The 15,171-nt window shown below is 45.8% G+C and overlaps 2 protein-coding genes across 2 annotated transcripts in view; one reads left to right on the forward strand and one right to left on the reverse strand.

Annotated features, from left to right (window-relative positions):
* Positions 1-7,527, reverse strand: part of SLC24A1 (solute carrier family 24 member 1) — a 26,727-nt gene extending 19,200 nt beyond the window's left edge. The window contains exon 1 of the mRNA XM_024735223.1: positions 5,601-7,527. Coding sequence (XP_024590991.1) covers positions 5,601-7,478 — 1,878 coding nt within the window. The 5' untranslated portion in view covers positions 7,479-7,527. The remainder of the gene's footprint in view (positions 1-5,600) is intronic.
* Positions 1-12,778, forward strand: part of DENND4A (DENN domain containing 4A) — a 156,981-nt gene extending 144,203 nt beyond the window's left edge. Inside the window, exon 36 of the transcript XR_003001837.1 lies at positions 12,763-12,778. The gene's annotated coding sequence lies outside the window, so the exon portion shown is untranslated. The remainder of the gene's footprint in view (positions 1-12,762) is intronic.
* The last annotated feature ends 2,393 nt before the right edge of the window (positions 12,779-15,171 follow it).

Genomic DNA, 15,171 nt, shown 5'->3' on the forward strand with positions numbered 1-15,171 from the left:
AAAAAAAAAAAAAAAAAAAAAGAAAAGGAGGGAACCCCTCAGCCTAGCTAGGATGAGTTCTTTGGGAGCAAAGTGGATTCCCTGCAGGCTAGTAAGGTCAGGCCCACAGAGGCAGGAAGGGCCCTGGTGGCTGCTTCCTGTCCAGCATCCCTGGCTCCACAGCAGACAGCTGGTTGTCTAGCAGTACAGGTCACTGGAGTAAATGTTAACCCTGACAGGAAAGGGATGACTGGTTCCTAAGGAGGCACCAGGTTTGTCTGCTTGGGGTTTCTGCTGGTTGGTTTAAGAAAAAACCCTGCCAAGAAGAAAATAGCCTGCAATGCACTTAAGAAAGAGTGGCAGACTTCCTCCTGGAGTTTCACATTCTGAAGTATTCCTGGAGGCTGAATGTGGATATGGGGTTACCAAAGGAGCCCGGACCAGTCTCATTCCCCACCTTGCATCCCTTTTCACCACTGGTGCCCCACAGGGCTGTCTTGCCAATCAGCATCTCATGCAGATAGCCAGTTATTTCTAGCTAAGCTTGTAGCTCTCTCTATAAAGAAGGTCCCATCATCCTTCAAATACAAATAAGGCTTTTCAGCCAGGCTAGAGCCTCAACTTTGGCTTTCTGCAACTATGCATGGTCAAGGAAGGTCAAATATTTATCATTTGGGGCCAGAACAAATAACACCGAGAGCTTTAAAACCAGGTAAAAAAGTTTCAGAGCAAGCTAAGTTAGACTGTGTCGATAACTATGCAAACACTTACCATTTCTGGGCTTCCCTGGTGGCACAGTGGTTAAGATCCACCTGCCAATGCAGGGGACACAGGTTCAAGCCCTGGTCTGGGAAGATCCCACATGCTGCAGAGCAACTAAGCCCGTGCACCACAACTGCTGAGCCCACGCCCTAGAGCCCATGAGCCACAACTACTGAAGCCCACGTGCCTAGAGCCTGTGCCTAGAGAAGCCACCACAATGAGAAGCCCGCGCACGGCAACAAAGAGTAGCTCCCGCTAGCCACAACTAGAGAAAGCCCGCGCGCAGCAACGAAGACCCAATGCAGCCAAAAATAAATAAATTAAATAAGTAAATTAAAAATAAATTAATATATCTCAAAAAAAAACATTTACCATTTCTTCATTGGGTTCATAAAAGGCATCCTCAAACCAATACATGTCAGTTTGACAATGTTGTCTGAAATAGTTTTAGCTTTGAATTTTTTTTTTCCAGCCAGTGTCAAAAGAAAGACTCTAAAATAGTTACTATGTGTCTATGTTCAATGATACATTTATTTTTTCTGAAAATACTCTTAAGTAAATTCTGATTAGAATCATTCACAAAAAAAACTTCATCCTGGTTCTAGATTACCAGAGCAGAATAAAAAGTAAAGTGAAAGGTCCTCCAGATGAGAAACTCCACAGATAATCAGTTGGGTGAATATCTGATAAGAAAATGAATCGTTCTCTGCTGATGTTACATCTCCAAATTGTTCAGGTAGGAGAACACCTGCGATTATGTTGCTTAGTAAAACACCACAGGGGTATTCCTGTTCGTTTACTTATTGTCTGTGGCTGCTGTCATGCTAACAACAACAGAGTTGAGTAGTCGGATAGAGACTATATGGCCTACAGAGCCTAAAATATTTACTGTCTGGCCCTTTACAGTAAAAGTCTGCCAACCCCTACACTAGTCCATCCCATTCGCTTTACAGATGAGCAGCGTGAGACCTCGAAGAAAAGCAAAGTGACTTTGCAGCACTTTGCACAGTGTTCCTTTTATGAGTTACTTTTGTCTATGTCTGTCCCTTCTACTGGAAGGGACATGATCTTTTTACTTCCCACACTGCTTTTCATTTAAGTGCTTAATAATATAGGTTTGTGGAGTAGCACTGACTTGCCCAGGATAACAGAGATAGTTAGCCATGGATACTGGGTTAAAACCCAGATAAATGGATTCATAAACTGGTGATAAGGACCACCAACTAGCTGTGTAACTTTGGCAGAGTTAATTATCCTCTCCGAGCCTCAGAGTCTCCTCATCTGCAAAATGGCAATAACAATTTATTCTTGCAGGTTTTTTTTTTTTTTTTGGCCATGCTGCAGGGCTTGGGGGATCTCAGTTCCTCGATGAGGGCTTGAACCTGGGCCACAGCAGTGAAAGTCCAGAATCCTAACCACTAGGCAACCAGGGAACTCCCCTCCTGCAGGGGTTTTATGAGAAATTGTTGAGATAATGTACGTATGTCATAGGCCCTCCACAAGTATGGATTCCCTCCCCTACTCCATTTTCTCTATAAACTGGAGACCCTGACCTGTTAGAGTTCCCTGAGGAAACCACCAAACACTTGTGGAGCTTCTGCTTTAGGGATGAGATGTTGGGCTCAGCCCTTTGGGAGATATAAAGATTATTTCCCCCATTTAGTGGCAATGATGACCCTAACACTGTGGCCACACCTCACCCCAGGCTGCCAACAGAGGATGGGGGAGGCCCAAGTGTCTTTCCCGTTCCTGTTTCCCTCCAAGAAGGAGCTGGCTCCCACTGCCCTCTAATTGTCTTCCCCCTGCTTAAACTTCCTGAGCACTTGTGGCTTTGATTTCTCCCCAACCCTCCTCCTTGACTCCCTACCACTCGGTCTGGCCTTTCCCCACTTCTCTTACTTCCTTACCTTTGGGTGTGTGGCTGACTGAATAGGCCCAGTTTCCCTGACCCCCTGCCTTCTCAAGGAGAAGCTCAAAGAAGGAACCCATTAGTCAGGGAAGAGGTGTGAACTGATAGGTCAGCGTGAGTGAGTGAGTAAGCAAGGCATGTTCATTTTCATAAAGTTTCATAGTTAAAGTAAGATAATTTGCAGAGGTGAGTACACATCCTTGCATAAATCACAAAAATGAATACTAACACAGTTTACTAGATCAAAGACTGGATTTTCAGAGAACTGCTTCAAGAATTCAAACAGAATGGCTTGCCTCAGTCTGTCACTGAAGTACAGGATAATTTACCTCCCTCTAACAAGATCACAGGGGCAGCCAAACACAGAATGATATAAGCAAAGGCAGTTACCGCTCTCTCTGGCTTTAAGAAACCTGGGGTGAAACTCCAAATCCAGATGTTTTTAAAAATCACTTCAAAATAGCTACACTTTAATTATCTGGACTAATTTTTAGAAGGTAGTTGTTAGTACTGCAAAGTCCTAACTATAGGTTTTCAATTTTAAATAAATATAAATTTACTTTCAAGGACAGCCAGTATTTCAACCTGCTTTTTTTTTTAAATAATGCTGTTAATAAAATTCATACTGGGGCTTTCCTGGTGGCGCAGTGGTTGAGAGTCTGCCTGCCGATGCAGGGGACATGGGTTCGTGCCCCGGTCCGGGAAGATCCCACATGCCGCGGAGCGGCTGGGCCCGTGAGCCATGGTCGCTGAGCCTGCGCGTCCGGAGCCTGTGCTCTGCCATGGGAGAGGCCACAGCAGTGAGAGGCCCGCGTACCACAAAAAAAAAAAAAAAAATTCTTACTGGATCTGTTTCAATAAATAGATAAGAACAGTTGTAATCAGCACTGCTCTCACTGGTTGGCAAAGATTTGTTACTAAAGGCCTTGCAGAATGTTTTAAGTAAGTTACAAATTCTCTTTTGAAATCATGATTATGCTTTACTTGCTTGGCAAGCTTTGCTTTGATGGTCTAGTTCTGACAAAATTGAAAATTGAGAATTTGCAGAGTTTAAATAAAAACAGAATTACTATGAAGGACTGGGAGGCAAGTCAAGAGGCATTTTGATGTGGACCATTTTTAAAGTCTTTATTGAATTTGTTACAATATTGCCTCTGTTTTACATTTTGGCCTTTTGGCCACGAGGCATGTGGGATCTTAGCTCCCCAACCAGGAATCAAACCCGCACCCCCTACATCGGAAGGTGAAGTCTTAACCACTGGCCCACCAGGTAAGTCCCAATTTTGAAAACTGCTGGCCTAATGTATACCAAGGCATTAGATACTTTCTCAGAGAATAGTACCAGACTTCATGGCCACCCTCAGCAAAGCCTGCCCTGAGAACTTCATGAGGAGGGAGGACCCTGTTTCCTCATATTAAATGAGGTAGTGCTCTGAGCCTCCCTTTCTTTTTTAAGCCTCTGGCTTCTTAAGAGCAGTCAACTGGAGGGAAATAGTACTGAATGGGGAGTTAGGATACTGGGTTCCCATTCCAGTGAGGATACCTTCTGGCTGTCCAACCCTGGGCAGGATATTTCTCCTTTTTGGGCCATCTGCAAAAATGTACTAATTGGAGGTCGGCTGACCAGATCAGAGAAACAACAGCTGTGCTGGGCCTGACAGAACGGAACTCATTTAGACACAAGACATTATCAATGAATGTTACCGCTACACAGAACATTTGCATGATTAGTTGGACTCTGTCATTTCCGCCAGCGATGGGAAAGGACCTGTCCAAGGTCACATAGTTAGAGGCAGAACTGGATTAGAACCCAGGTTTCCTGACTCTCAATTCTATGCTCTGAACACCACACATACCTCAGAAGTCCTAAAGGAAGTACATTTCATCTCCTTGTATCACACATCTCTGAGACACGTTGCTGAGTTTGGTCTCCATCCTGCCCACTCATCAAAACTGCACTGGATTAAGCAGCTAAATCCTTCCACTCTTTGCATGCAAAATTCTGCTCACACTAGTGGCCTGAGATCTGAAACAGGCAGGCTATGAACCAACTTTTGCCCAAACTCACCCTTTAGGAGCATGAGAGAAATGGGGGTCTGTGTTCCCTAGGGTACCCTCACTTTGGAGTCTCAAGGAACAAAATACTTGGGGATCAATTTTTAGAGATCACTTTCCCAATTAAATTTCACTATCCAGATTATTGAATCATGCAATGAATTTAGGAGGAAGGTCCCTCACAGGGGCAGAAAAATTCTTGGAAAGGAACTGTGGGGTCAGAAGAATGCCCCAGAGTTGGAGCTCTCAGTCTCCAGTCAGCACAGAGAAAGGGCTCTGCACTCACAGCTGGCTTGTCAGTGGATGAGTGGAGCTCCCATCTTCAATATTTTAAAAACAAAACAAAACTCAAAAAGCCTCCTCCTTCTCAGATCCTAACCAAACTACCAGCCCCTCCAGGTCTGGAATGTGAATAAACAGGATTAAATGAAAGTGAGGGTGCTAGATAAACCCTACACACCATGCCCATTTTATCATTTTTCCCTGCCTGATATCTCCTTGGACATTCTCCAAAGCCCAGCTCAAATGTCATTTCTGAAGACCCAATCAGAACAACCCGGGTTCATCCTGGCCCCACCATCTATTTGCTGTGTGACCTTGAACAAGTGGTTTAACTTCATTAGGCCTCAGTTTCTTCCCTTGCCAACGGGGGATCCTAATAATAACCATTTTATAGGACGATTAAGGGCTGACCCAAGGTCACTCCTGCAAAAGCCCCAGCATAGTGCCTGGCAGAGAACAGGACTCTATAAATATTGAATGCATTGCAAGGGAACCAGAACACTCACTCATCTCTTGAGGTCTGACCTAGTACTTTCCATTCTTCAGTCCCTGGCTTTCCCCCACCCCTTTTGCCCAAAAGCGGGCAGAGAAGCCTGAGCCAACCTGTTCTTACCTTGCTAAGGTCCCCTAGGGCCATGACCTTGGCCACTGGCCTCTTGCTGAGTTGCTTCTTCACCCAGAGCTCAAGCTGTTTGTTCCACTTCATGGTGAACACATAGAGGGCATAGGCCAGCAGAAGCAGCAGGCTCTCCCACCAGACAATGAGGCTATCCAGGAAGAAGAGGATGAGCATCATTAGGTCAAGGATGTAGAAGGTGATGTCACGGAACAAGGGCCACCAGGTGAGGTTGAGGATCTCCCGGGAGAAGAGGGCACAAGTGCCAATGACAAAGAGGATGTTGAACACCGCAGAGCCCACTATGGTGCCGATGCCCACATTGCTATGGGAGATGAAGATGCCGATGAGGGAGGTGAAGAGCTCGGGGGCAGAGCCTCCAGCAGCCATGAAGGTAGCACCTGCCACATCCTCAGAGATCTGCAGCTTGTCTGTGATGACACCCAGGGCTGGGACAAAGTACTCGTCACAAACGATGGCCAAGGCTACAAACACATACAGCATGCCAAAGATGTGCAGGACCACCCAGCCCTGCCTCCGCTCCTTCACACTGAACAGGTCTCGGGGGTACTCTGCCTTGGGGTGGAGGTCTGGCTGCCCAGAAGGCAGTACTGAGGGACTGGGAGCCTCTGGCATCCCAGCTGTTGTCAGACTGGGGGAGGGGACAGTGGATGAGACTGGGACTGGCTCCACAACCACACAGTGATGGACCTGAGTGGTCGGACTTGCCCTGACCCTGGGAGTTGCTGGAGTGGTGGGTGCTGGTGAAGGGTTCTTCACCAGCCCCCAGAAGGTGGCTGAGGATATTCCAACGGTCGGTGCACTGGTTCTGGACGAGGGATTCCTAGCCTTCCACGCAGTAGTAGAGGCTTTGGTTTCTGTCGTGATGCTTACTGCCACCTGCCCCTCAGAGGTGGCTGCGGTGTGCTCCAGGACTGTTCCTTGGGGTGTTGTCAGGCTGTTTTTTCCCACTAATCCCCGGTGGTTGGTTGAGCTATTATTGTCCACTCTTTTGGTGGTAGTTAGGGTCTTGTCTTCTGCCACATTCCTTGGAGAAGTCAAGATGTCTGTTTCTAAGTCATTTATCAGGAAGGGTAGGGCGTTATCAGTTACTCCCTTGAGAGGAGTTGGGGTGGTTTCCCCCAATACTCTCTTGGAAGGGTTGGTCTCCAGTATTTTGTTGGTTGTCATAATTTCACTGTCTTTCACTGTTGCTCTGGGAGTGATCCCATGGCTCCTGGTCATTGTCATGAATGTGGATGGGGCGTAACTGTTCACCATCCTACCAAGTGGGGATGGGGTGTATTTCCTCACCTTTCCCCTGGCTTGAGTTGGGCGATAGCTCTTCACTTCTCCCCTGCGTGTTGATGGGGTATAATTATTTACCACTGATCTGCCTGAAGTTGGAGGGTAGTGATTCAGTGCTCCACTGGGTGTGGCTGGGGTGTCTTCCTTCACTTTTTCTGTGTGGGCTGCTGCTGGGCTGTCGCTGCTCTTGGGTGTTGCTGGAATGACGTTGGCTATCCTTCTAGGTATACTGGGGGTGTTCTCCATTGTTACACCAGGTGTTGTTCCATCTCTGCCTACTGTGGCTTGGGGTGCCCATGTCTCAACCTCCATCTCAGAGCTAGATTTTGGAGGGTCACTGCTCACCATCATCATCTCATTGTTGGAAAGGTCCCGGCTGGCTAGTTTTACAGGGTGTTGGGAAGAGACTGCTGCCCACAGTGAGGGGAGCCCCCGGGGGCTCCTCAGGCACTGGTAGGTGGAACCCATGATCAGCATTCCCAATAGGAAGAGGAGGCGCCTCCAATGAAGCCGCTTTGGCCAGAGTAACCGCCTCTCCTGCGCTCCCATCCTGATCAATTTCCCCATGATGGCCAGTTATGCCTGGTTACAGAAGGCCTCTCATTCTGTCCATTGAAAGACGGGGGCTGCTCTGGGATTCAGATTAGAAATCAGAGAAGATTTCTCCATGAAGCCCAGCCAGGGGGTAACCACAAACCTAGAAAGAAGAAAAAAGAAGAGGTTATTTGCTCCTAAAAAGAGAGCTGGGATCCACCAAACCCTCATTTGGAAGAGTGACTATTCACACAGGGGCCTTTGTAGTGAAAGGCAGTTGTTTCTGCTGGAACAAAACAACCCCTGCCCCCTGCTCCAGGGGGCAATGTCTCCTCATGGGAAAAAGAGCATCTTGGGGTCCTCTTTGCTGTGTAGGCATGCCAGCAACCCAGGTTCCTGAGCTGGGTCTACCTAGCCCTCCTAGAGATCCTTGCAAGAGGTCTGCCCACACTCTGCAGGTCCAGCCAGAGTTGCTAGGAGCTCAGTCATCTGTAGCTGGTGTCCCAGGCCACAAATCTCACCTTATCCAAGGCAAAAGGGAAGTAAGGAGATATGATTTTAAGCTTTAGACAGAAAGTGGCAGTAGTGGAAAGCAGTACAAGACTCTATGTGTTTTTACTGGACTGATTTTAAAATGATTCCACCATCATTCAGAGAGGACAAAGCTTAAAATTTAACGTCATGAAGCTTCCCAGACAGTGTGTGGTGTCATGGGAGGAACATGGGGAATAGAGTCAAAGGCTAGGTTCCCAGATCTGCTGCTTACTAGCTGTGTCACCTCGGACAGGCTGAACCTCAGTGCTTCATCTGTAAAATGGGCATGATAACATATGCACTGATTATGCAAAGATTATCTCTGAAAGGACATCTGGAAAAGGGAAACTAATGGTCAGGGATCAAAGGGAGACTTACTTTTCAGTATATCCTATTGTTCAGTCTAACTGTTTAACCTTTTTATCCTGTGCATTGTATAATATTTTAAATTTAATTTCATAGAAATAATAATAGTAAGAACAATACCCATCTATGTAAATAGTAATAACAATAGCTATGTCACAGGAACGTTGGAAGAGTAAAAACACATCCGGTGTGGGAAAAGCATTGTACAGAATCAATGCCCCGCAGGGGTTAGTTTTACATAAGGACTCAGGAGGGAAAAACATTTAAGGCCCTCAAAGAATTCTCAATTTATAAAGAAGGGCAGAGAAGCTCAGCCCAACTAAATATGAAATCTCTAATCAATGTCCACAGGTTATTACAAAACAATAACTAGAAATGATCAGTTTTGCATATGAAGTAATATATTACAAGTTAGATGAATAACCCATAGAATCTTAGGTCATTAAAGGTGGAAAGAATTACTGACACTGTTTAATGCAACTCCCCATTTGAGACATGAAGAAACTGAGGTCCAGAGACATGTGACTTGCTCAACATCACACAGCTAGTGAGCAGCAGTGCAGATGAGCTTTCTAAAGTCCCAGTCTTTCCAGCAAACCACACTAATTAGCAATGCAAATACAATTGTCTTAAAAAGCAAAATAAGTATGGAATAAGTGAATTTCCTTCTTTGTCCTTGATTCCTATCATTGTCTTTCCACCATCTCCCTGTCTATCTAACCCTCGCCATATACTCAACACTCTGAATCTCCAAAAGAAACTTTGGAGAGTATCTCTTTCTGGTGTGCCACTGTTATGTAACAGAGCTGAGCTGGCACCCCAGCTGATCCCTCCTACCTAATCACATCATTTACCTTCAAACCTGGACATCTGGGTATCTTCTCAGTTCTGGAAACTTGTCAGAATCCAGGGTCTCAAAGAGTGAGTCTGAAGCTGTACAGCAGGGAACACCCCATCTCCTGCTCCCAGCTCCCCTATGGAATCCTAATTCAAGGCAGGGTCAGGTATGAAGGGCATCTCAGGGGAAGGATATCCAATCCCTGCTAATCCCCGCCTCTAAGAAGCTTATCAGGGCATTGTACAAGTTCTGGGTCCCACTGTCTCTGCCAGAGCCTGAGAGAGTAGACCTTCCCCCAAAGACAGATGGATTCTCTGTGGGCCCCTCCATTCAAGGGGGAAACTGGGGGAACTTCTCAAACTAATTTCTAAGCTCTGAGAATGAGAGATGATCCACAGTTTCCAGAAAGATTTGGAAAGATTCTGAAGGCACTCTGTGGGAACCAAGAGAAAGTGCCTGAGGCTTAAAAGATCAGAAGACCTCAGTTAGCACCAGGCTCTGTTTGCTACTGTGTGATTCTAAATGTAATTTAAATGTAAATGGAGAGATAATAACACCTGTCCTACCTATTTGAAGGGTGGATGTGACAATCAAAGTTAAAAATAAGGGAATATCTACTCAATTTTGCTGTAGAACCTAAAACTGCTCTAAGAAATAAAATCTATTTTTAAAAATGAGGGAATGTGAGAGAAATACTTTACAAACTTTAAAGCATTTCACATATGAAAAATATTTTATTAGGCCTAAGGGAAATTCTTGAGGGAGAGGGCACTGACAGATCTCCCCAGTGCAGGCTGGGACATACTGTCAACTGAAATAAAATGCACAACCTAAAAGTAAATAAAACCAAATGTTTTATTTGGGGCATTACTGAGGACTTAGGCCTGCAATACAACCTCTCAGATAGCTCTGAGGGACTGTCCCAAAGAGGTAAGGGAGGAGCCAGGATATATAGGAGCTTTTGCCCAAAAACCCCAGGTAGTCAAACACCAAAATATTACTGCTAGTTAAAGAAAAACCAGACATCTCAAGTTGAGTTAACTGATTTTCTATATATGGGACGATGCAAGAGTCTGGGCTTAATGAAATTATTCCTTTGATATGAACCTTATCTATGGGGGTGGGGGCAGCTTAAGTGCCTGATGGCTTGATGGCCACAACATCCTTTGCTTACTGATATGGCAGGTGACATTATTTGTCCACAGCATCTCCTCTTGGTCATAAATTCGACCAACATTTGGGAGGCATTTTATGACCAATCTTGTCCCATGGCTCTAGGAAGTGGTTCCTGGATCAGGCAAAGATTCTGTAGATAGGCCACTCAATGTGCTACTTTTTGGATCAGGCCCTATTGATAATCAAAAATTCTCTGGAATATGCTGGCGGTCCAGTGGTTAGGATTTGGCGCTTTCACTGCCGGGGCCCGGGTTCGATCCCTGCTCGGGGAACTACGATCCCACAAGCCGCATGGCACAGCCTAAAAAAAAAAAAAAAAAAATTCTCTGGATCTCCTGTCTTACTAGTCTATTATGATCCAGGAAATATTTTCTGCTTCTTCCCATACCTAGAGTTGCACTATTACGATTATTCTACATAAAGTTTTACAATTTAAAAGATCCATTGTCTGGCCACTGACGAGTAGTATTTTAATAGTGACTCAAACCAGTAAGACGCAAGGGGCATCCCCATAAGAGAGTGCAAAAGATGTAGCCTCCACAAAATCTAGAAAGTTTACTCCCAAAAACAGTCTAAGAAAGTAAAGGGCCTTCATTGTACAGGTGGATGCAATGAAGGTTAAATGACAAAGGCCCCTTCTTGGCTGGGACCCCTTATGACAAATTTCCCTGAGAGCTGGCACAGCCAGACCAAAAACAACAATAAAAAACTGCTCAGAATCCCAGTCTATTCGACTGGCTGTCAAATGTACACCATATGTGTACTGCCCAGATGGCAGAGACCAAGCTCTCAAAACACACACACACACACACACACACACACACACACACACACACACACACACACACACCTCTAAGAATATCAGGTAGAACCTTCACATCTCAAAAACACAAGGAAAGAACTGCAAGTTCTCCCTAGAAGGGCTTTTATTTCTTTAAGGTCAGAATTCTGAAAAAACGTTTTATCAAGCTGGCTTTCTCTAACTTAACTGCTTACACAATAAAAATCCCCATATTGGCCATTTTCAGGGAGAGATTTCCTTTAATTCCCAATTAAGTAAGTACTTGTAGCTAAGTTTGTATATACATAAACCTGGCTGGGGTATTAGTTGGAGGCTGGCTTTCTGATGCCCCTCATTTAGGAAAGATGTTAGGCCAGTCTCTTACATAATCACCCAGTTTAGACAGCTCAGTGTCACTCAACTGAGCAACCTAGTGTCTTTCAACCAGGCTCCCCTAGTATCTTTCAGCTGGGAGGTACTTTTTCCCAATGTCTTTCAACCAGGTCCCCCCCCCACCCCGTATCTTTCAACTGGGTAGCCAGGTACCTATTGTACACTGCCAATTAAAACTCAGGAACATCAACCAATAATCGGGAGATCTGAGAACCATGAGAGACTCACCCAAATTCATCTGGACTCTCCAAGGAGGCGAATGGGCACAAGAGGCCTCTGCTGGTACCAAGGCTCTGATTCCTCCTAGAGTTCAGGTGACGGAGGGAAGTCTGCTCTGGGTCCCTTTAAGATAACCCAAACTGTCAACTGAAAAAAAAAAAGCACAACCTAAAACTTGAGAATTATGTTTTATTTGGGGAATTACTAAGGACTTAAGCCCAGGATACAGCCTCTCAGATAGTTCTGAGGGACTTCTCTAAAGAGGTAAGGGAGGAGCCAGGATACACAGGAGTTTTTGCAGAAAACCCAGGTAGTTGAACATCAAAAGATTACTGCTAGGGCTTCCCTGGTGGCGCAGTGGTTGAGAGTCCACCTGCCGATGCAGGGGACACGGGCTCGTGCCCCGGTCCGGGAAGATCCCACATGCCGCGGAGCGGCTGGGCCCGTGAGCCATGGCCGCTGAGCTGAGCCTGCATGTCCGGAGCCTGTGCTCCGCAACGGGAGAGGCCACAACAGTGAGAGGCCCGGGTACGGCAAAAAAAAAAAGATTACTGCTAGTTAAAGGAAAACTAGACATCTCAAGTTAATGAGTTTAGTGTTTTTCTATGTATGGGAAGATGCAAGCATCTGGACTTAATTAAATTATTCCTTTGATATGTTCCTTAAGTATCTAGGGCCAGGAGCCTGTTTATCTCCATCCTGAGTTCCCCTCCGGCTGCACCACTGGGAGGAAGTGTGGGGCAGCTGTAGTGGCTGATGGCTTGATGGTCACGTCATCCTTTGTTTACTGATATGGCAGGCAACATCCTTTGTCCACAATCCCAAGATACCTGAGGAATTGTGCGTCTAGCTCATGGCCAGAGCTGACTGACGTGGGAGTGGAGCAAGGCAGTGGGGGCGGGGTGTGTCTCGTGAGCCTACCCACTCACCTGGAAACCATTTCAATCATTCAGCTAACTCTGCCTGATACTTACTGATTGCTCCTCTTTCCCTTCTCTGTTTCCCCCAAGGTACAGGGATAGCATGCTGCCTTGATTACTTCCATCTGAAATATCAGGTAATCCCTCACAGCTTCATCCCTGCCCTATTTCACCCTGAGTGAAGGTACCCAGACCCCTCTGCTGAAGCGCACAGCGGCGCTCACTCTCTGTGGAAGAGCTGTCTTCATCTCTGGGTGTCCAGTGGTCACTCTGGGTGTTGTAAGCCTGGGTAGAGGGGCTGACCTCTGCTAGTTACCACATCGTTGCCTCTTAAAGAGTGCTGCAGGCAAAACCAGATCTAGTTACACCAACTGTCTAACACAGTCACAGTTTGGTTCAGAAAGATGGAAAAAGGAACCCAATTCATGAGGTGAAATTATGAGTGATCTTTTTTTCTAGAATAATTCCTCTATTTTTACATTATTTGTGCAATATAGAAAATTCAGGAGAGGACTTCCCTGGCAGTCTAGTGGTTAAGACTCCACACTTCCAGTTCAAGGGGTGTGAGTTTGATCTCTGGTCGGGGAACTAAGATTCTGCAGGCCACCATGCGGCACGGCCAAATAAAAAGAAAATTCAGGAGAGGAAAAATACTCAGAAAAGGATTCCTTTCTCTCATACACTCCTAACTGTTACCAAGGAGTTCTTTCTAGCGTCTAACCTAACTCCCAACTGTTGGGGGCAAACCTGGTTCCTTATGTCTTGTTCTCATGGGGTTATGGCACACTTTGAAATTCAATAGGCTATAGAAAAGTTTGCTGCTCAACCAAGAGTGGAAGCATTGTCTGTACCAGTGGTGTGAGTTTAGGCAAGAATTTAACTTCTCAATGACTGTAAAATGAGGGTGATAATGACACTACTTGCTTGGTAGGCTTATTGTAAGAATTAAGTTATATGTTAATATGTAAAACACATTAACAGTGGTGATACTGTTGTTATTCTGCTTTTGGAGATCACAGTCAGACTGTGTTGGTGGGAAGCAGATCTCCATGCATTCCATTGTGACAACGCTTTACTGTGTAATAACCTGATTAATGTTCGCATTAATCTCTTACTAGCAGGTGAGCTCCTGTCTTAATCACGGCTGAAACCCCAGAGTCCAGAACGGTGTCTGGCACTCAAAAAATTTATTTGTTGGGGCTTCCCTGGTGGTGCAGTGGTTAAGAATCCGCCTGCCAATGCAGGGGACACGGGTTCGAGCCCTGGTCCAGGAATATCCCACATGCTGTGGAGCAACTGAACCCATACACCACAACTACTGAGCCTGTGCTAGAGCCTGCAAGCCACAACTACTGAGCCCGTGTGCTGCAACTACTGAAGCCCACGTGCCTAGAGCCCGTGCTCTGCAACAAGAAGCCACCACAATGAGAAGCCCGTGCACTGCAACGAAGAGTAGCCCCCTCTCGCCACAACTAGAGAAAGCCCCGCGTGCAGCAACGAAGACCCAATGCAGCCATAAATAGATAAATAAATAAATAACTCTGTGCCTCTGTTTAAAAATTAATTAATTAATTAATTAATATATTTGTTGATGGACTGAAGATATACATCCCAGTGAGGAGATGCTCAGAGATGGAGCACCTGAGCTACACATGTGTGGGGTGGGGAGATGCCCACTCATAAAGGCTCACGGCCTTTCAGAGATCAGACTGCTAGAGAAAGACCAGCACCATCAAGGAGGGGAAGCTGATCTGCTTTTTCTACAAAGTTGTCTTATTTTATCCTCTCCCTGGAACAGGGTGGCAGGACAGGTGAGGTAAATCTAGCTGTGACTCTCACAATAATATCGGGGGCTGAGGAAGGCCGGGCTTTGGGGCTGGGCAGGATGGCAGGTAGGCCTTTCCTCTCCCACCCTCTGCAGCTCAAGGCCTTTCCCATGGTTCTATTAGAACAGGAGGGAGAAGGAATTAGGCTTTGCACCTGACACTGAGGGTTTGTGATTGAGGCTGGTTTATTTCTGGGCCTACCTCAAGAGTTGATATCGACCCTACAGTTGCATGGTGGAATTAGACAAGATTTGGCAGGGGGTGCAAAATCCAATGCCTTCAGGGCCTGGGTGGATAAAATTAAGCTAAATCAGCTCTATTCAAAGTCAGCGGAGAGTAATAAGGGCTGTGTCTGGACAGAGAATGAATGACCCACCTATAAGCATTCCAATGTAAAACAGTTTAAAAATATTAAAGGCAAACAAAATGGGGCTAGGGGCTGAATTTGACCTTCTAGTACTTTGCAAACTCTAATAAGGTAACAAGTCTGACCAGGAGCAAGTCTCCACAGGTCTCTCATTCTCAGGTTCCTCATTTATAAAACCAAGAAAGACGAACTTCCTCATGGGGTTGCTCTAAGAGGTACAGTGAGAACTTGTGCGGAAGCACTTGGATCTGTCAGATACTGAACCGTGTCACAGTTCAAGAGCTTTTGTTTATATTGTTTTAATTG

The sequence above is a fragment of the Neophocaena asiaeorientalis genome, unplaced genomic scaffold (genome assembly GCF_003031525.2).
Source record: "Neophocaena asiaeorientalis asiaeorientalis breed wild unplaced genomic scaffold, Neophocaena_asiaeorientalis_V1.1 scaffold264, whole genome shotgun sequence".
In the NCBI taxonomy this organism is placed as follows: Eukaryota; Metazoa; Chordata; class Mammalia; order Artiodactyla; family Phocoenidae; genus Neophocaena; species Neophocaena asiaeorientalis.